The sequence below is a fragment of the Benincasa hispida genome, chromosome 1 (genome assembly GCF_009727055.1).
Source record: "Benincasa hispida cultivar B227 chromosome 1, ASM972705v1, whole genome shotgun sequence".
NCBI classification, from domain to species: domain Eukaryota; kingdom Viridiplantae; phylum Streptophyta; class Magnoliopsida; order Cucurbitales; family Cucurbitaceae; genus Benincasa; species Benincasa hispida.
In genome coordinates, this window is record NC_052349.1 from 14,645,335 (window position 1) to 14,666,215 (window position 20,881).

The 20,881-nt window shown below is 33.4% G+C and overlaps 1 protein-coding gene and 1 long non-coding RNA gene across 2 annotated transcripts; one reads left to right on the forward strand and one right to left on the reverse strand.

Moving 5' to 3' along the window:
* Positions 1 to 3,447: 3,447 nt before the first annotated feature.
* LOC120067272 (protein tesmin/TSO1-like CXC 2) lies at positions 3,448 to 7,843 on the reverse strand. The gene is made up of 10 exons (XM_039018807.1): positions 7,606 to 7,843; positions 6,813 to 6,973; positions 5,953 to 6,703; positions 5,056 to 5,528; positions 4,874 to 4,951; positions 4,503 to 4,683; positions 4,331 to 4,426; positions 4,175 to 4,241; positions 3,882 to 4,041; positions 3,448 to 3,801 (listed from the first exon to the last, which is right to left on the reverse strand). The coding sequence occupies exons 1-10, from the start codon at positions 7,657 to 7,659 to the stop codon at positions 3,453 to 3,455; spliced, it is 2,370 nt and encodes a 789-aa protein (XP_038874735.1). The 5' UTR covers positions 7,660 to 7,843; the 3' UTR covers positions 3,448 to 3,452.
* Positions 4,471 to 7,921, forward strand: LOC120067281. The gene is made up of 3 exons (XR_005478958.1): positions 4,471 to 4,612; positions 4,901 to 4,985; positions 7,831 to 7,921. It is a non-coding gene; the product is annotated as an uncharacterized LOC120067281 (long non-coding RNA).
* Positions 7,922 to 20,881: the final 12,960 nt, after the last annotated feature.

The following is a 20,881-nucleotide window of genomic DNA, read 5'->3' on the forward strand; positions in this document are numbered from 1 at the left end:
CTCTTTTTTAATTTGGAAAAAGGTGCATTTCAAAATTGCAATCTATATAATTGAGATAAAAGGAGAAATGGGAATTTTTATAATTTTATTCCTTTATTCTATCTATATATATTTAAATTTTGTTTGCATCTTAATTTTCTTTCCAAAAGGTTCACCTTTTTTCTTAACATAAAGTTTCGAATCATGAGTGATGATAAAAATTCAATTATTTAATTTTCTAAATATGTTATATTCGGATTTATTGGGTCCAAGACCAATGTAAAAATTGGGTCATGGGACAACTGGTCAATGATCAGAACCGTCCATTAAATGATGTCCACATGGGTGCTGACGTAGGACTTTTTTTGACTCATTGGATTACTTATGGGTCCACTTGTCATATGGACAATGGGTTGTTCATACTTCTTTGCCTTATTTTTTTTTATAATTAAATAATTGGTGTCTCTCCAATTTTAATGATTTTATTTTTGTTTTATCAACTCGAAGGATGAGACACTAATTATCCTGAAAACAAATTTTGACGGTTCAAAAAATTCCAAAATATCTACGTTATAAAGAAGGTGGTAGTATTCGAACCTTAGACCGTCTGACCAATGATATGACTTAACCAATTAAACTATGCTTCAAGTATCAAACTTTAAATCCTATGCTAAATGACAATGGTCACAACTCACAATACCCTTTTGTTCAAGGAATCATTTGTTTTTACGAAAATTCTATCTCGCTTGATTTGTTCCCTTTTTTCGCTCACTCTCTTCTAAATTGAAACCATTTTCATCGGTCACTAAATAACTTATTGAAACAATTTCAAAATTCAACATATACAGACATAAAGTTGAATGGTTTGGAATTTTTTGTTCATTCCAAGATAACACAATTTGATTATAGTGGTCAACAATCGCAAAACTCTTTTTATTCAAGGAATAAACTTACTCCATTTTCCAAAATTTAAGTTCTCCAAACTCTCGTCGAGAATCGGATCTGTTCAAGCACGTTCAGTTTAAGAAATGAACTATCATCACTCTTCAGAAGAAAGAAAAATATTGAGGTAAATAAAACACTAGAGATTGAATTTGAAATACACAACCTTTAATGAAGAAGATGTTGCTGTACAGGAGCTGCAAAAGTTAAATCTGCAGTAAATGTTGTAAACCTTCCAACACTTGAGATTTTGGAGCATATTTTCTGCATCAATCAAAATTTTAAAACATGAGACTGTCAAGTCTAATATATTGTTCAACAAAGACAATGACTTTAAACCCAAAAATCTCAAATGCAATCTCCCAAAAAAGAATAGGTAAAAAAAAGAAATGGTGCAATTTGCTTGTAGGTACCCACCAATACAAAGACAAAGTCCTTTCTAATTGGCTTTGCTCTCTATATTTTTCAACTCCTGATTGATTTTACTCCTCACCAAAAAGCTTACATTATGCTTTTAGAAACAGTACAACAGCCAAAATTAAAAATAAATATAAAAACCTTCCACCTTCTTGATGTGATTTCCCTCTAAAACTCCTCATCAAACTATTTGTAAAAGAGAGAATATGGATTTGAATTATGTCTATCCTACTTTAAACCATGGAAATCCAAATTTCTACCATATCAAAAATTTTATCAGCTGTCTATTGAAACTTAGTTTAAATACTACTTTGATCTCCATATCTTTAACTGTGATTCATTTTGATTCATATACTTTTAAAATATTCACTTTGGTTTCTATACTTCCAACTTTGGTTCATTTTGGTCTTTAATTTTTCGAATTATTCATTTGATTTCGTACTTTCAATTTTTGTTCATTTTGATTCTTGAATTTTCAAAAGGTTACCATTTTTTATCTCTTGGAGTAACAACGAAATGAAGGAACCAAAGTGATCACCTTTTCAAAGTACGGACCAAAATAAATATTTTGAAAATTCTGAGACCAAAATTAACTAAAATTGAAAGTACAGGGACTAAAATAAACAAAAGCAGAAAGTGTCGAGACCAAAATAAATATTTTGAAAGTAAAAAGATAAAAAAGAACCAAAACTAGAAGCACATGGACCAAAGTAATATTTAAACTTATATGCAATTAGGTCCAATATAGTAATGAGACAAGTAAACGTCAAAATCATAAAGTCAAAGATTTGGTTTCAGTCCTTGTATTAAGATTTTAATTTCATACTAATCCCTGTATTTCTAAATGTTAGGTTTTGATTTCATACATTTGGTGAACTAAGTTTCTAATTGTTGTGTTGATGGGTTGTACAAAGTCCAAAACAGTCATAATTGTGGAACTAACCATATTTCTGTAGCTTGCCACCCCTATGATTTAGTCATTAAAGGCATATGCATCCATATAATTGGCCATCTAACATCTAACATGTTCTGTTCAGTGTCTTCATCAGCACAAACCAAGAAAAAAAAAAAGCAAAGTTTCAATGTGTTCTGAAGGTTTACTGTTCTTAATTCCAAGAATATATCAAGAAAAACAGACACCATAATTAACTTTAGGACCAAGGGATTGTCTCTGTGCGGACAGTGGTTTGAATATTTTTTCAAGTTTTGTAGAGTGTCGGTATGATCACCCTTTTAATATAACAGCAAAACCTAATACATTTCTACCAACCTCCATGATTAAGCTGCCTCAAGGTATCTAAAGAAAAAGGTGGAAAATAAGAGGGGCATGTGAATCCTTTGGACCCCAAACAAAAGATAAACTTTCAGATTTTGTTTTTGTTTTCTAGTGGAAAAGCCAGCTGTGTGGCTTGGCTACCAGTGTAATTCTGAAAGGGGGTACTGGAAAAAGTTGGGATTCCTGGAATGGTGGTGTAAATTTGTTGGGTTTTCCTCAAACAAGTAAAAATCCTAGACATGTTTGTTCCCACCCAGTACTAGCTGAAAATAAAAGGACAAAGGCCTATCACTCACCCATGTGCCTGCTCTCTCTCTTTCTCTCTCTGTGGATTCAAATCCAAACTAAAGGGATTCATTTAAGATGGCTTCTGTGAAGCTCAGAAAATGGGTTGGGCCAATGTGCTGAGGATGAATGTTGGACCTAGGACAGGCCTTTGATTAAGCTACTTGGTCCAACTCAAGCTCACTTGGTGAATCACATTAGCTGAAATTGGAGTCTAGTGGTCAAATGGGCAACAAGTTGACTAGTGGATTTGTTCCTTGATTAGATCTAGCAGCAAGGATCTAAAACAGATGGCTGCCAGCTAAGTTTTGATGAGAAGAAAGATTTGAAATGGAGCAAATTAATCACGGATCTATATAATTCAACAGTCCAACCATCATTTCTACAGGTACAAGCTTCGGAAAACTAATATTTTACAAGATAACTTGTGGAGGTATTGAGCGTAGGGCCACTACTTTTTATTATACAAAGCTCAAACAGAGTACCACTGAGCAACGTATTTTTCAACTAATTGGCAAATTGAAGCAGACTTTGCTCGGAAGACTCACCATTTTCAGTGTTGAGGGGTAAGAGAAGGGAAAGATGGAATCGACTGCAATATCAATTTCCGACCCGTTCGTGGCAGTGGTGATAAGCCGAAGTCGCTCTGAGGAGGAGATATCCTCTTGCTGTTGGGAGAACCAGTCTTCACACCTGCACCAGGAGAGCAATCGCCACGAAGAATATCTGGTATTTCATCTTCCGAAACAGGATTGTTATTCTTCCCAAGATCCGGTTGGGCTCGGAGGATATTTGGCTTTTCAAGTTTGTGGCTAGCATAAAATCCAGACGAGGATCCAACATTTAGAAAAGAAGAACGTGGCGGCTTGCTTCTTGAAGAGAACGGAAGGGGAACCAATTGCCTGCAGATGTAGAGATTGTCAACGCTTCAACAATAATGAATATATTAAAATTGTTGTTTAGCAGAAAATTTAAGAGGTACCTGGAAAGTTGTAATGGGGTTGAGGGAATAGCAGAACCCGGGTTCTGCTCTTCATTATTCTGGATTTCAGGGCCTTGCAGACCTTTGTCCATCACACTCTTTTGGCTTGTTTCGATTTCTTCTTCTTCTAGTTCAGCTTCTAATCCTAATAAAGAAGAACCTGCAACAAAAATAATCTATACTATCAGGGAAAGTTGCAAGGAAAGCGATCTATACAATTTCAGATCCACAATCAGGAGACTAGACAATCATCGTGTATTCAAAATAATCGTGGAATCACTAGTAAAACTCACCATCCTTTCTTCCAAATGCATTTTTACACCCCTCGCATCTGCAACTGATGGAGCATCCAACACCACCCTGTAAGAAAGACAAATGGTATAAATAAGATCCCGCACAGGAAAATGATATTAATAATAAAAAGCACATGATTTTCCAAGGGGTAAAACCTGATAGCATTCACAGTATTTCTTAAGGCAACTTGATTTCTTGCAGTTGCATCCTCTTTTATGCCTTGCAGATGCTGGGGTTTTGTTGGATTCGTCCTGACAGAAAAAAATTTCTCAAGTTATCACCTTGCAGCCTCACACACAAGAAAAATCTAGACAGAGATTTTCATACCCCAGGTTCTGGAAGAGAATCCGAGTTCCTGATCACTTTGGGAGCAAATGCAAGTGGATTGCGAGATTCAATCTGCTTACGAGTTGCAAGAACAGTATCTTCATGAATAGGTTTGTTAAAGCAATCTTGACATGAACATGGCTCAATACAGTAAACACCTGCTGCAAAGCATTCGCAGTAACTGCACATAGTGGACAAAAGGTCAAATACAATAATTACGGAAGACAAGTTAGAAAGCATATGAATTGCCTTCCTTTATGAATTTCCCACCATAACCCAAAATTTTTAATTAGAAACCAAGTGCGCAAGTATATCACGAGTTTCTTGTATTATCAAAATGATTCAGTCAGACAGTTGGAGTTGGAACTCACAGTTTTAAACACTTGGACTTTTTGCAGTTACAGCGTTTGCATGATGACTCGGTTTCTCCAGCATGTTCCAACCTACGCCTGCAAAACCATTTGGCTTCCATTAGATAACAAGGTGATGCAGCTAAATATCAAAGTTCTAAAATGTCATGCAATAGCCATTTCATAGAGAATATTTAACTTGCCTCTTCTTTTTGGGACTATTTTGATTGAAATCTTCAGCAAGCACATAAGCAGATGCCCTAGCAGCATCTTCCTCATTCTGAACCCCATTCCCTGATGGATCCATGTCTCTTTCAGTAACAACTGATGTCAAGACAGGATCCAGACCAGTTGAAGGTGAATGACATGAAGCACTTGAATTGGACAAATTCAGTTGCCTCTCAGATGAAAACTTTTCATGATTGAGATTTTTGGAATCCTTTGAAGTTGTTGCCAAAGCATTTAAGTGTAAACCTATTCCAGTTAAAACGCATCTAGTTGCAACACCACCAGATTTATAAGGGACAAGTTGTTTATCCATGGATGCTGCCTTCTCTTCTGGATGTGTCGACACAGAACCACCATTTGAACCATCTTCTAAGTTTTTTCTTCGACTGACTGCAGCCTCAAAGTCCAGACAGCGCCTCCGCATACCCCGATACAAATTAGATGCCGGCTGTAAGCAAACAAACCAGCAACAACTAATATTATTAAAAACCCAAAACATACTACAGTACCTAATAGCTAAAACAAAGTTTATAAGCAAAACTAACCTAACAAGATGCTCAATATTAAAGGGATCAATGAATGGTGAAACAGGCTCTATATGTTGAGACAGAAAACAAAATATTACACAAGATGTAACCAGATAAATTGACATTGGCAGGGTACAGAGTAGTGGCCTGGCAGTTAGGGTAACAAAAACAATGAAAAGTTTAGTTTAAAGAAATATATGATAGGTTATCCTTGATGATGTATTCTTTTCCTTATCTCAATTGCATTGCCCATTATTTTCTTGAACATTTGACATGCATGATACATAAGGTTGAACCATTGAATTTTTATAAAATGTTTCAATGGAGACAATTAAACATTAATACCTTACAATCATCTGCTATATATCTAGCCACTTCATCATCTGTTATTTCCCTACTCATAGAGTTACTTGAATTCGGAAAGGAACAGCTATCTATTCCCTGGTCCATATCTTTTAGTTCACAAGCCTCTCCAGCTTGAGATGACAAAAACTCTATTTCATGCTGTCCACCACTAGATTCTATTGGATCGGCAATTCTCATTTTCGACAGATTGGCATTGTCATTTTCCATGATCTGAGACAAGGTACTTGATGCAAACCCTGTCACAAGGTCCAATGGTTTCTGAACTAGTCTGATAGCCTCTGAGCCATTGGGGGAGCTGAATATCAAAAGATCAGCACCTTCGGTAATTAAACTTTCCCAGTCATAACCCGTCCCCTCTCTTTCTTCAGTGTGGCTTATGACCTGCTTATTCCCTTCAGCTTCAGATGATCCATTTCCAGATTTATTTTTAACACAGGGGTCACTTAAAGCTGGCTCTTCACCTGATTTTAAAACGCTATCTGGTAGCTTCAGGTCACAATCTGGACGAGAAGAATCACTCTTGGATGCTTGTGGTTGTGGCTCCTCTTTAGTAGACACAGGATTTTCAGAAGGCAGCTCAGTAGATGGATTAGAAAGTGAATCAGATTTTCCATCTGGTGCACTAGAGTTATCCTGCAATTGAGCCACATTCCCTGTTACACCTCCATCAGTGCCAACTTTATTCCCATTTTCAGAAAAGTCTGGTTTTGATAGATCTGAAATACTGTGCCTGTTGACAAATAAAGTTTCAATTATATGAAGAATGAAATAGACTGTAGTTACATTTCCTCACAAGTAATTTTTAGAAAAAAGCATCTTAAAAGAGGTAAGGACTGCACCTTCTTAAGAATCTAGATTCCTTGTAAGAACTGGCATGTGGTGAAGTAAAAACCGATGGAAGGGAAGCAAAACTAAGAGAGTTGAACGTCTGTGTAGTATGTATGGACTTGACAGGTTGGATCGGAGAAAGATTATTGATGTAATTGAAAACTGGGGAATCCTGCATCATCAATAATTCATTTGAAACATGAAAAAGAAAATGAAGCACTAAGCACCAAGCACAGCCAACCACAGAGCTTCAAAAGCCAGTAAACATTGTTTCTAAGCACGAAGCCACGGGTCAAATCCAATATAGAGATCTGCTATAAAGTTTGGTGCCAACAACAAATTTTGAAATTTCAAAGTAACAGTAACGAAGGACCAGAAACAGAACCATGGCCATAATGAATGCAAATGTTGGCCAAATTGAAGATCTGGAGCTTGAATTCAAAAAGCTCAAGGAAGTCAGTCCTCCACAGACCATCAAAGAGAAATTACTAGAAGAACAAACGTTCAATTCATCCAACTAAAATCGTAGAAAAAACACTGGTTTCATGAAAAACCAACCAAAACCCAGAAAGACAACAGATCAAGGAATTCACAAGACAAATCCAAAGCATGCAGCCAACACATCCACGAGAGCAGAAATGGGATCGACCAATTAAGGGTATGGAAGTCAACGAATTTGAAATCAAAGAACATGCACAAAAATAACAAACCAATCCCAACCCAGATGACAAAAACTCCCAAAGTAACCACAAAACACAATCAAACAGCAAAAGGGTCACCCCCATTTGAAGTGGAAACCATCACCTCAAATTTAGAGACTGAAGTAGCGCCGATCTGGTTCCTCTCAGGAGTATCCATGTCGGCAAGCTAAATGGGTTCTTCCAGCATACCTCAAAGAAATGACTCAAAAGCAAAGAAAAAAAAAAAAATCAGACAATCACAAACTAATTAGCTACTTCTTCCACCACTGTTCTGCTGTTCTCTTACTCTCAAGTTTCCCCCTCTTAACCTAGCTTTCTTTGTTCTTAGGAAAATGGGGTCTAAGAAGATGAGATTCAAAGGAGCGGGAAGGCGGGATAGTAGATTTTCTCGTGGGGATAACCCGGACCCTACCGCTAAGTCCCACCACAATCTCCCACACTCTCCTCTTCACAGCTGTCGATGTGTTAATACAAAAGAAATTTGCCCCTCTTCACCTTTTTCACAGTAAATTTTCAAATTTTTTTTCTCTCTTTTTCTTTTGCAATCTTCTTTATTGTAATACACTATTATCTACTAAACTATTTATAAAAAGTAACGTATGGTAGCTGAATTTGATTCCGCTTTTCTGCCTCTGGATTTTCCTGCCCCTCTCTCTGTTTTCAATTTTTATTTTCTCTTTATGATTTTTATTTAATTTTCTTTGCTTTTTTTTTCTTCTTTCCTTTAATTTTTGTTTTTACCTAGGCTTCTTTCTTCTCCCTTTTTCCATAGTCATTAGTGGATTTCAATTTTCTGAGTATTTCTATTGTTTCCAAAGGTATGATGATTATTGTTTGTCGAAGAAACAGCATTGATTTTTTACCTCATCATTTTAATTTTTACCTACTCAATTGAATTGACTTCGAGGGCTAAAAAGGATTTTTTTTTTTATGCTCCGAATCCTCTAAACTTCTACCTGCATTGATAATTATAAATTATGTTATAAGATCGAAGGTAATTGATGTATATATTAATGGTGAATAAAAGTATTTTATGGTAAAAATAATAACAATATCAATTGGGCTACACCTAGTCTTTGTAGCCTAATTTAGTGACTTGACAACAATTTGATACATGGAAAACTTTTTTCTTTCTTTTAATATATTAATTTTTGTTTTTTTGTATTTGCATGGACTAAACTATAAATAAATGTACGCAACTCAACTAGTTGTTAACTTCTTTTAAATATATATATAAATGGTTTTAGTTTTGTTATTATCAAATAAAATTTTAAAAACTGGAAGTGAGAAAGTAATATAAGTAATAACATTCCTAACATGTTTTGCATGGTAAAAATGAAAATATATTTGTAGGAAAATTTTAGTTTGATATAATGTAATTTTTAATTTAAGAGATTGAATGGTGGTATTCACATATCAATTTTGTCAAGGACTTTTAGGGTACTAATTGTACTAATACATCTGACTCGATCGGTTAATAAAATGCATAGTTTACTTTGTTTTAGATTAATTTTAAATCTTAATTTAATTAATGTAAAAATAAATACGATATCTTAATAAAACTATTATAGTTAGATGTAATATGAATAATGAAGACCACCAATAATTTTTACCTCCATATTGGAGGTATTGAGTGAAAATAAAGTTAAAAACATGGAAGCAAAGGTGAAGTTTTCATGTGTGTGAAATTAAGGACACAAAATAAATAAATAAATAAAATATGTGGTTTAATAATATTTGATAAAAAAACAAATTAAGAGTTTATTGTTATACGAATAATTATCTTTTTGTAGTTTGTTCGACTTTCGGTTGTGAAGTTTCAATTTTATCTATTGCAATATATATGTAAAATAAGCTTAATATATATACGTATATATGCGTGTGTGAGAGATAAAAAATGAGAAATTGGATGCATTATACTTTATCGGCAAAATGTGTAATGATTATAGTTTATTTCATTATATATGCACTTCGACAATTTTATGAAATAACTCGTATCACCTGCAACTTACATTTCTTGTACATATAACCTAGAACATTAAATGTCAAGAAAATTTGTAGACTATTAAACTCTAATATTAAACTAATTGTTGAAACTTGCTTGGTATAATTTGAGGCGTTAAAATTTATTAGTTTATATTTTTTTATATTCGTGAAGTGTTCAGGCCAGTTACGCATGTCTTCATTAATCTAGATAATCCACTCGATCCTACAATATATATATATATATATGCGTGTGAGTGTCCATGTCAACTTACTCGACTAATATCACGGGACAATCCATTTGACCCTACAATATTTTGGTGTCAAAAAAACTCAAAGAATATTAAATCTTGGGTAAGTGGTATTGGTCACCATAGAATGAACAAATGACTTCTAATACCTTTACTAAGGTCATGTCTCTAATACCTTTACTAAGGTCATGTCTCTATAAAAAAAATAAAAAATAAAAAATAATTAATTTGTGTCACTTTTTATTTTGACAATGTTTAAATAAGTAATAGCGTGACAAATTAACATTCAAGTTATATTATTAGCTTACAAAATTGTATACTAAAATATAAATCTTGACTCTACAAGTTAAGCTAACAGGTGCATGAGTCATATGGCGAAAAAACAATAGAGGTTCAAATCTTTTTTCACTCTTCAACATTCCTTAAGATGAATATAATAAACTATATGTCTTACATAGTTACATGTTATATTTGATTTCTAGGTCAAATATTTGCAACTCATATTTTAGAGGTTAAATATATATTTGGAATATAAGTTTGATTACCTCGAGTTACTTTATGTCAATTTGAACCTAGATTAATTGGTCAAAATATGTGTTGATGACTAAAGGATCTATAGGTTTCAATATCCAACCTCATACATTGAAATTTAAAAAAAAAAAAAAAAAAAAAACTTTAAATCATTCATACAATATAAATTTCACTAACCAAATTCAAATTTCCAATTCTACATATTAATGTTTTTTTATGTTAAAATAAATATAGCTCATTTGATATAAAGAACGTGCTGTGAACTTATCAACTTATCAGATGTTCAATCATCTTCTCATATTAAATAGAATAAAAAAAAAACAATACAAAATATATTTTTGTATTTAAACACATGGGGCATAACCTCTAGCCTTTCCAATCCAAAATTGATAATATATATATATAAAAGAAACATCCCCTCTTAAATATTTAGAAAACAAAATAAATGTGAGAATAAATGAATAATCATGTCTTTCTTTTTTAATTTCGTATAGGGAAAAAGTTATATTTTGGTACTTCTGTATTTCTGGTTCTGACAGTAAAAAAAAAATTAAAAAAGAATAACTGACAATGTCCTAAAATAGCGAAATGGAGTTGAATTTATAAATACACCGTACGAGTTTTTAAAGTTATGTAATTTTAATTTAATTGGGTTTTAAATGGGCATTAAAGGGCGGGAAACAGGGGATGACGTAATAGTTACTCTACATTGATGAGCATTGAATCTCCGGTGCACACGAGCTTTTTGTGGCATATTCCACGATCAGAGGTCACGCGCCCCTCACGTGCCATACCACACCCTTCTCCTCTCACTTCATTGGTCAATGGCCAGCTAATTTCCACTTGTTTTCCCTTTGTCGAATAAATAAATAAAAATATTCCATTTTGTTTAATTTTATATATTTTGTATTCACTTGCAAACCTAAACGTATAACCCAAAACTTAGGTAAAAAATGTAAAATAACTCGGTTTTTTTAAAAAATATCGAATGACTTTTTGCTAACGTCAAATTCAGATGAAATTGTCAAAATATACTCGCACACACACGAAAAGTAGTATTACTCTCGCTCGTCTCACTCTCTGTTCTTTTTTCACTCACAAATCACTATGTGTCTTGCTCTTGCTCGTCTTGTTCCTTTTTTTTTTTACTCACAAATCACTATGTGTCGCTCTCGCTCGTCTCACTCTCTCTTCGTTTCTTCACTCACAAAATCACTCATCTCTCTCGTCTTTTGCTCACTAGAGTTGGTCGTTTGTTACTCTTGTTGTTCACCTCTCTCTTGGTTGCGTCGAAGATTTGCACAATCTTCGAACTTCTGCAAAATGGGGAATTTCGTTAATGAAGAAGATAAGTTTGCATCTCCATATCCCCATTCATTCAAGCTCTCTTAAAGTTAATTGAACAATAATCATTAAAGGTGTGTAATCGTGGGGAGCTGCACAAAAATAAAAATTAATTGAATTCAAAGGGAAATTGAAATTGTTTGTTGCGACCGAGTTTATATGAGTGTCCGAACTGAATATGTTTCTATGAATATATTTGAAAAACCATCCATCCTTAACCCACGACATGAATTGTAATATCAACAATTTGACTTTTGATTCATTTTCAAGTGCACATACATTCAAATTTTTTCTGAATTATTTGTAAAATGTGAATAGAAGGATGAGGTTTATGATTCATTTTTATTGTCAAAATTAGCAACAATTTTTTCTTCTCTTTTTTGTATTTGATTTGCAATTGAAACAATGTTTTTTTTTTTTTAATTGAAAGTCAGATAGTTTAACGTTTTGGGTTTGGTTTTGATGTATTTTTGGTCAACTTATTTGGCAATCAAATAGCATGAATATCTTCTTTATGATAATCATATGGTAATCAAATAGGAATATCATAAATTACTATGTGATAAAGAATAAAAGGTAATTAGATGGCAATTCAAAGTAATCCGTCGACAAAAAAAGCTACTAACTTTTTTGACATAAAATAGAAAGCAACATGACATTAAGAAACTACTAACTAATTGACAAGAAATAAAAGGTAATCACAATTAGTAGGTAATTAGAAACACTAACTAATTAATAAAACAAATTAAAGGTAATCCGATGACAATCAGAGACAACCACAAACTATTAACTAATTAACAAAAAAATAGAAGTAATCTGAAGGCAATCACATGGCAATATAAAAAACTATATATATATATAAGGTAATCAGAATGCAATCACATGACAATATCAGAAACTACTGAGGGTATGTTTGGGGCGAAAATTATCCTAAGACTATAATAACTACCTCTTATTACATTAAATATTATTTTGTATTCCTCAATTAGCTACTGTTAATGCTATTTCAAAACTCTCATTTGCTACCGTATTTACTATTTGCTACAGTTTTTACTATTTTACATTTATCATTTTTTTATTCATTGCTACAATGTTTAATATTTATCTCTCAAACTAAAATAGTTTAAACCTTAAACAGATACTATTATAACCCAAACTAAATAATCTATACCCCAAACACACACTATTATAACCCAAATATAATAACCAACTCTTTGTCCCAAACATCCCCTAACTATGTGACAAAAAAAATATAAGATATTCAGATAGCTATGTCATTGATATCTTATTGCTATTTGATTGACATGCGATTGATATCTGATTTGTTAGTTGATTGCTATGTGATTTTCATGAGATATTAATTACTTTTGTGATTTCTATTTGATTGTCACGTGATATCTATATTTGGTTGTCATATATTAAATACTTTGTGATTTCTATTTGATTGACATGTGGGTGCTATCTCCGAATGTGTAATTTTCATTAGATATTAAGTATTGTGATTTCTATTTGACTACTATGTGATTGTTATATGATTGATATCTGATTGTCATATTACTAACTTAAACGATCTGAATGACTCTCATCACAACCCTCCAAATTTACTCATCCTCCATTTTCTAGCCTTTTGTTGTAATCCAAAACATAATTCCCCTCAACTTCATTTGTATACATGTATATATTCATAATCGAACAGAGAGATTTAGATGTTTCAAGAAAAAAAAAACAATAATTTTAAGATAGATGCATGGGAAGGAGTATAATCGAAAATTAAAATTTTCCAGTCACGATATGGCAAAATCAAAAGAGGATGCAATTGGAAGAGGGAGAGTAAGAGATTTTACAATCAGGGTGTTTCTTTATATTTTAATGTCGTGATTTTGTTTTGGTGGAAATTGTTGAAAAGAGCACGAACTGATTCAAATAGCAACAAACTCGAAGGAGTGAGCGTAAACTAATTCAAAAGAGTGGGGTATTTTTTTACTTTTCCTTCTTAATCTTTGGGCTAGGTTGAGTATTTTGTCATTTCTACAAAATCCATATACATTCAATATGGATCTAATTTTTAAATTCCTTTATCTTTTTTTTACATATTTCAAGATATACTTAAATTGCGTTTAATAAGTTCTTGTTTAATGTCTCTTCTTTTTCTTTTAAGAAATTTAGGAAAATTGTTAATTAGAAAGTTTTACATTGATAAACATATACGATTATTATTATTTTGTTAGTTTTTTTTTTAATCAACAACTACTAGTAAATGTTCAAACTATCATAATAATTAGCTTTTGTCACATCCCCTCTGAAGCCTTGTTTCACAAACCCGAAAGGAGACGTGAAAACAGCTGATACCACTCTTATGATACCAACTGCTCAACTTCATACCATTTCACAAATAGCTAATAAATAAGAACTTAATTAATTTTTATGAATAGTTACAAGGTTTGTACTTTACACAATATTAGCTTTGACAATCCTAATGACTTTCAAAGATAACCCCAATCTGAGTTGAGAGGGTAGCAATTCCAGACCTTAGGTAGCTTTTTCCAGAACATTCCACTTTCCGTTACCTGGGGGGAAAAGTAAAATATTGGAAAACATGATCTAGAAAGCCCAATGAGTAATATCCTTTAACACGTGAAAACAAATTTGATTTAAGGAACACATTTGTGGAAAAATAATTTTTATACGAAGATATTCATCACAACAATAATGCAACCCTTCCTGCCTAATAACTGGATAACCCTGGCATGATCATGTATTTCCTCGGGTATCGTGAATTCTCGATATGCATGATGTGAAAACAATTCCAGTACCTTTATAGTCCGCCGAATGTGCACATGTCGACATTATCCCATTAGACGTGATGTAGGCACGTTAACAATTTCTCAGGGTACAATCCCAGTTTCCAATGTAAGTCACAACAAGCAAAATGTCATGAACTAAATCAACCAATAAAATCCAGAGAACACACTTCCCGATCATGTCAATTTCCAAACATTTCACATATATATAATAACATATATATATATACAGAATTCAACATATCAAAATACTAAAAACCTCATAATCCTCTTGTTTATCCTTCAAGATTTTGCCTAGCACAGCTCCTAACCTGGGTTTGGGTTTCCTTGAATTTCTCTTCTTTTCAAGAAATCCCAAATTAATAAAAAAAATTCCTCCAATAATTATATTTTAATCCAAAAATAGCTTAAAAGTAAAATAACCAGCTTACCCCCTTCTAAAAATACAAAAATAGGCCTAACTTTCTAACAAAACAACCTTTGGAGGTTATTTGGTAGACTAATGGGCGCTAGGGGCTGCCATAAGGTGTTGACACGCACAGCTGGGCGCTGCTAGGCGTCAGACGTCGCATAGGGTGGGCAGGGATGCAGCGCTGGGTGTCGAGCTGGGCTGAGCGTGCGCCTGGGTGATAGCGCGCACAAGGTTGGCGGTAAGATGCGTGCGTTGGGTGTCCGCGCGCGCCTAGCGTGGAGCGTTTGCGTGTTGGCAATGACTCACGGGTAGGGCAAGGCGATGGGCGTTTGTGCTATGCTATGCGTTCGATTGGGCCTTTAGCCTTCCAATGTTGATTTCTCTTTCCTCACAACTCTAACTCAAATGGCAACCCAGAACCCCTTACTTAACTTCCTTCTGGACACTCTCATACTAAAATCACTCAAAAGGCACGAGTGAATTGTGAGAACTAAACTCCCCAAACTGTTCTATTTATAGGCGTCCAGAATTGCCCAACGCTCAACACCTTCTCTTTCCTTGCATGTCCAGATGCCTTCCTTTTGTGCTGCCAACACCTCTCCTTGTCACCTCTGTTCGAAAGTGGTTTCATCTCCCTTAGCCAATGCAAAGTCCTAACTTTGCATGTCCTCTCATGCCTCCACCTAGCCTTGCTCAATCCTAACTCTCCTTTGTTCAGCCACTTGTCCCGATGAGTCGCAAACTTATCCTTGCTCTCCAAGACACAACTTGTTAACGCATAACTCAACTAAATGACCGCATGCTCTCTTGATCGCATGGCCTCGTCCAATGCTTGACTCTTCCCTAGCTCTCACTAACCTCAAGTCCTATCGCATGTCCTCCCTTGGCCGCACACTCCTTCCCTACGCATGACTCTCCCTTGGTGCATGTCCTCCTTGCTAACACGTACCTTCATGTGCTCAACATCCATACTTAGGTCGTCGCATGATTTCTTCAACACATATACAACCAACGCATGCACAACTTCTCGCCTAGGCCAACCTTGTCACATGCGCCCATGAGATCTTCCCTAACCTCACAATGACTTAGCCATCACGTGGCTTCAATGTATAGGCATTGCCTTACCCTCCTTATATGATCAACTAACCTTTAATTACCTTGGCCAACGTCTTGCCCTTACTCTCGGCCATCCACACCATGTGTCCACCATAGTTTGCCAAGCACAACACCCCTCGCTTAGTGTCTTAGTCGCAAACTTCACACCAATGCATGGTGTTCCTTAAGCTTCCACACTTAATAAGCTAACTTAACCTCAACTACCTTGGCTCATTGATAAGCTTTGCTGTAAGCACTTAACCCTTCAACGCCTAAATTTGCATTGCCACCTCATTGCTTAGCCTAACAACCTTGAGATTGTATAGTCCAACCAGCCTTAACATCGTATGGTTTTGGCATCTCATGGTCTTATCATTGCACATCTCACAGCCGAAAGCCTTAACGTACGCCCAACGCCTCGTGCTCATACTCGTGCAATCCAGCAGTGTGTTCACCCTTGTGCTATGTCTTGCTTCAACCGACCTACTCTTGTGCATCCGCTAGCATCTTGCCTAGCCGCATGTCCCTAGACCAGCGCCTGCCTAACTCATTGCATGAGCAACCTACTCATGTCAACGCCTGGTAAACGTCCTCATGTCATTGCATGGCCACCCAATGTTCACACCTTGCCTTGCCAAGCGCAACATCCCAACGCTGGGTGCCTAGTTTTGATCGCCCGCCTCTTACCAACGCATGGTGCCTTCATGCACAATACTTAGTCACAATTTTGTCCTTTAAAGTCTCACTTAACCACAACTTAAGTTTTAGCCTTTAAGGTCCGATTTTCAATACTTAAAGTATTTTCCTCCTCTTTTATCCTTCTTCAAGTTTCCTTACTGCCCAAGTTTTAACTTAATTCACTTAGGTGAGATTTAGGGTTTCACAACTTTTTTATTCATTCATTGGCTATTATTTTGTTAGTTTATTATGTTACAACTAATTATATTAGCTTGATTTATAGTACATATTTGTACTTTCTTTAAGAACAAAACTAAAGTTATATATATATCCTTATGGAAGCACGTGAACACAATACAATCAAAATTCAATTTGACAAAATACAGAGAAGTAAACATTCTAAATTTATAGTGGATAAACATTAAATTTCTAAGCATGCATGTTCTAAAATACTTGTCCTTGTAGAAATTCCTTCTTCACGAATTTTCTCTCCATTGTAAATTTAGAATGTTTGTCATGAACACTGGAAAACAATTCAATGAACACCACCACTTGGAATCTTTACTATTCTCAAGATAATAGAATAAGAAAGTATGGACTCCTTGTACTTTTTTTTTTTTTTTTGAGAAAGGAAAGGTTGAAGGATTGAGGATAGTGAAAGAGTTTTTGGAGAGAGTTCTTCTTCTGTTATGTTTTCCACGTGTCACACCCCCTTCTGTCTGTTCACAACAGCCTTATCAAAGAGGAGGGGGAGTTACCCATGCGTGCCGAGTTAACTCCCCTATAATGGGGAGCTATTTTATTATAAAAATATTATTAATAACGGTATTATTAAATTGCCATTAACACAAATAATATATGGTCAATTAATTAACCATTAATATATGGTCAATTAATTAACTATTAATTAATTAACTATATATTATGCATCTTAATCACATTAAAATGCAACTCTCTCTTATAACATTTTTTTAAAGATGAATCTCATTCATATTAATTTTAACCTATAGTATTTATATGAATCTTATTCATATAAATAATTTATGAATTCATTCAAATATCTATCACATATTATATAGATTTGATTATAAATTTATAATTACTTGCAATATATAATGTATCAACATACATTATTTTTTATATCAATCATATTAATATAATAAACACCTTCAATTCCCTAGATAATTTAAACAATTCAAATTACTCTAAAAAAATTTATCCCTTATTTTATCCTTAGTGAGCTAGCAAAAAAAACCTTATGGACCTATATATTAGAATCTTCAATGATACGAGATTAATTAATTAGACTCTTTAATTAAAATAATCAACATTTTTAACTACAAGCCACTCTATTGGCTTTTTGAATCTTAATTTCATATTAATAAATTAATAAATTAATTAATGTTTTGATGATAACAAACCTACTTTTATTTATTAATAATTTGAGTGTTTTGAAGTGTCAATTATGTAGAGTTTGGAATAACAGTTTCAACGCAATTTGAATCACTCAAATAAGAATTCAAACCAAGAAGACATGATGTGGCAAAATTTCTCATCAAAGTAGGTCAATTAAAAGGTGTCACTTGGAGCATGAGAGGAAGAACACACAGTGGACTTTTAGGATTTTTTATTGGTTTTAAAAAAGAAAGTGATTTTAAAAGGAAAATGAATTTAATATTATTTTATGCTCATATCTAACGGCTAGTTTTGGACATATAGTGAGTTTTTGTTTTTTGTTGGGTTTTTAAAAAGAAAATGAATTAAAAAAATAATTTAATATTATTTTTTATTTGCATCTAGTGATTAGTTGATTCAAGAAAAAAAAATCTCCACAATTGATTTTTTCATTTTCAAGATCTAAATTAAATGTGATTTTCACCAATTTCCCTCTCCTTTTAAACTCTTCATCTTCTCCAAAATTAAATAACAATTACATATTTTTACAATCCTCAAAAGCCACCGTTGTTATTCTCTCAAATCTCGTTCATTTTTTTTTTCTCTTCATCTTACTCTAGAAAGACTTATTGTATTGTGAGGATTTATTTGTTGAGTACTTAAACTTGTAAATCCACTCTAGAGTTTGTCAAGTATGCCTTTTGTTTTTCCAAACTTTTTTAAGAGTTGGCTCTTGATCTTGGAAAAAGATTTATTGTAATGGTTTGATCCAACCATGGAAAGAATCGAGTTTGTTCTTGTGTTCGAAAAAAAAACATTGTCGGGGCTCGACTCTAAGCCATGGAAAGAGTCAAATTTGAGTGACATACCCAATAGGAGTTTGGAAAGTAGACGTGGTTCGACAGTGTCGAACCACTATAAAATTTTCGGTGTCATTTTCTCTATCTCTCCTGTTTAATTTTATAATTTATTTATTATTGTATCTTATTTGCATGAAATTAATTGATATAAGTTATTCATGAGATTAATCGTTCACATTGTTTGCTTAGGTTGATTTAATTTATCTTTGCATATTTATATTACCAACTTTGTTATGAAAATAAAATTGGATGCTTGAATTTGTTAATGTCACTTTATTGATCATTTAAAGTGACAACATATATATATAACTATTGTTTAAATTACTTGTTTTTCAAAAAGTATGTTAATTTTCTTAATTAGATCCACATTAGTAAAAAAAAAATCATTAATTTAAATAAACCCTTATTCACTCCCCTCTAGGGTTGTCATATCGATCCTACATACTCCAAAGATCGACAGCTGCACTTTTTGTACTGTAGATATATTTATGTGTCCATCGATATAACCAATCAATAATAAATTGACCCTTCACAAATTGTTTGTAATTACAGCTGGGTCAAATTATCGCTTTACCCTATAATTACATATAATTTCTTAAGTACCATTAATCCTTTTAATGAACAATTAGTTATAGCCTAACTATAAACTAGACTATTCTCTAGTCATTAAGACGGAGAGATACCTCATTATTCAAGATCCGAAATCGACCCTTAGGGGAGCAATTCATCTATTTTCCCTCGAGATGGGAAGGAGTCAATTCAATCTTGTGTTGTTGTGTTCCCAGCTCCTTACTCGAACAAATCCCCAAAATGGTAGCTTATTGAGTCCGTGAATATGGTCACTCTCATCCATATAGATCAAAGGATCGTTCTCATAAGCAGAAGTTCACAACTCACTTAAGATTAAGGTCAAGTCACCTATGATCATCCTAGTGAAATGTTAATATCTTCAAGTAACGATGTTATAAAGAGAGACTAATCATTTTGTGCTCCGGTCTTATACAAACTCTTTGTACAGTATACCCTCACTCACATATCTCTACACGATCGATTATGATCGATTCTTTTATAACACTTTACAACGTAACAATTACAAAATAGTTCGTATTCGCAGTGTCCTTGGGATAAGGTACCCAGCCTTATCCATATACTACAGACTGTTCAGGTTATTACTTAAACATGATAGACCCGTATGTCAACCACATACATGTTTCAGTTACATAAAATAATTTTAAATTTTAGTTGATTGGATTTAGTTAATTAGTATTAAATGTCGAATAAAATAACATTTTATTTTATTAAATAAATAATTTGTGTGTAAATATGTGCAAACTATGAAATCCATGAGATCTAACGAATATATATATACACACAAATTATCTATAAACTACGAAATCCATCAAATATTATCTTGGGAAAAGTGCTTGATTCACAATCTTAGAGAATAATTGGTGCTATAAAATTAAAATGTATGAAATGACTAAGTAATTAAAACAAACTTTTTAAAGTTATTTGAAAATTATTCTAAACGGATTAAACTTAAGTATAGTTCATACCTAATACATCTGGTCAAAACATTATTTACCCTCTTAAAAGGTCCAAGCCTAGATCCAATCTCCCTTGAACTAAGAAAATAAAATGATCTCTCTTTAAAGAATTGATTAAATAAATAAATTTATTTATTTAACTTGTTTTAGTTTTGTTTGTTGTAAAAATATTAATTACTGCACATTGCTTGAAAATTCGAGAAAAGTCAAAATGCCATTCCTTTTTTATTGATAGAAATAAGCATGGTGCAAAAAGGGGTTACATTATTTCTAGAAATATTTTTCAAGATCATTATTTTCCGGCCTTTTTTAGAATAACATTATTTCTTTAATTAACCCAATAATCAAAAAGATCTTTTAATTTGAATGCAATGTTGGGTCTAAAATTAGTAACCCATTTCCTCGTATCATTTGATGCTGTCAACTCTCTCATTGTCACTTAAACTTTTCTGTTAGTCTTCAAATCATATAATTTAAATTAT

Excerpts from the sequence above, each read along its gene's own strand:
- LOC120067272 (XM_039018807.1), bottom strand. The coding sequence starts at position 7,659 with ATGGATACTCCTGAGAGGAACCAGATCGGCGCTACTTCAGTCTCTAAA. Across the intron at positions 5,529-5,952 it reads ATATAGCAGATGATTGTAAG|CCGGCATCTAATTTGTATCG; the intron begins GTATTAATGTTT and ends GTTTGCTTACAG. Across the intron at positions 4,952-5,055 it reads AATAGTCCCAAAAAGAAGAG|GCGTAGGTTGGAACATGCTG; the intron begins GCAAGTTAAATA and ends ATGGTTTTGCAG.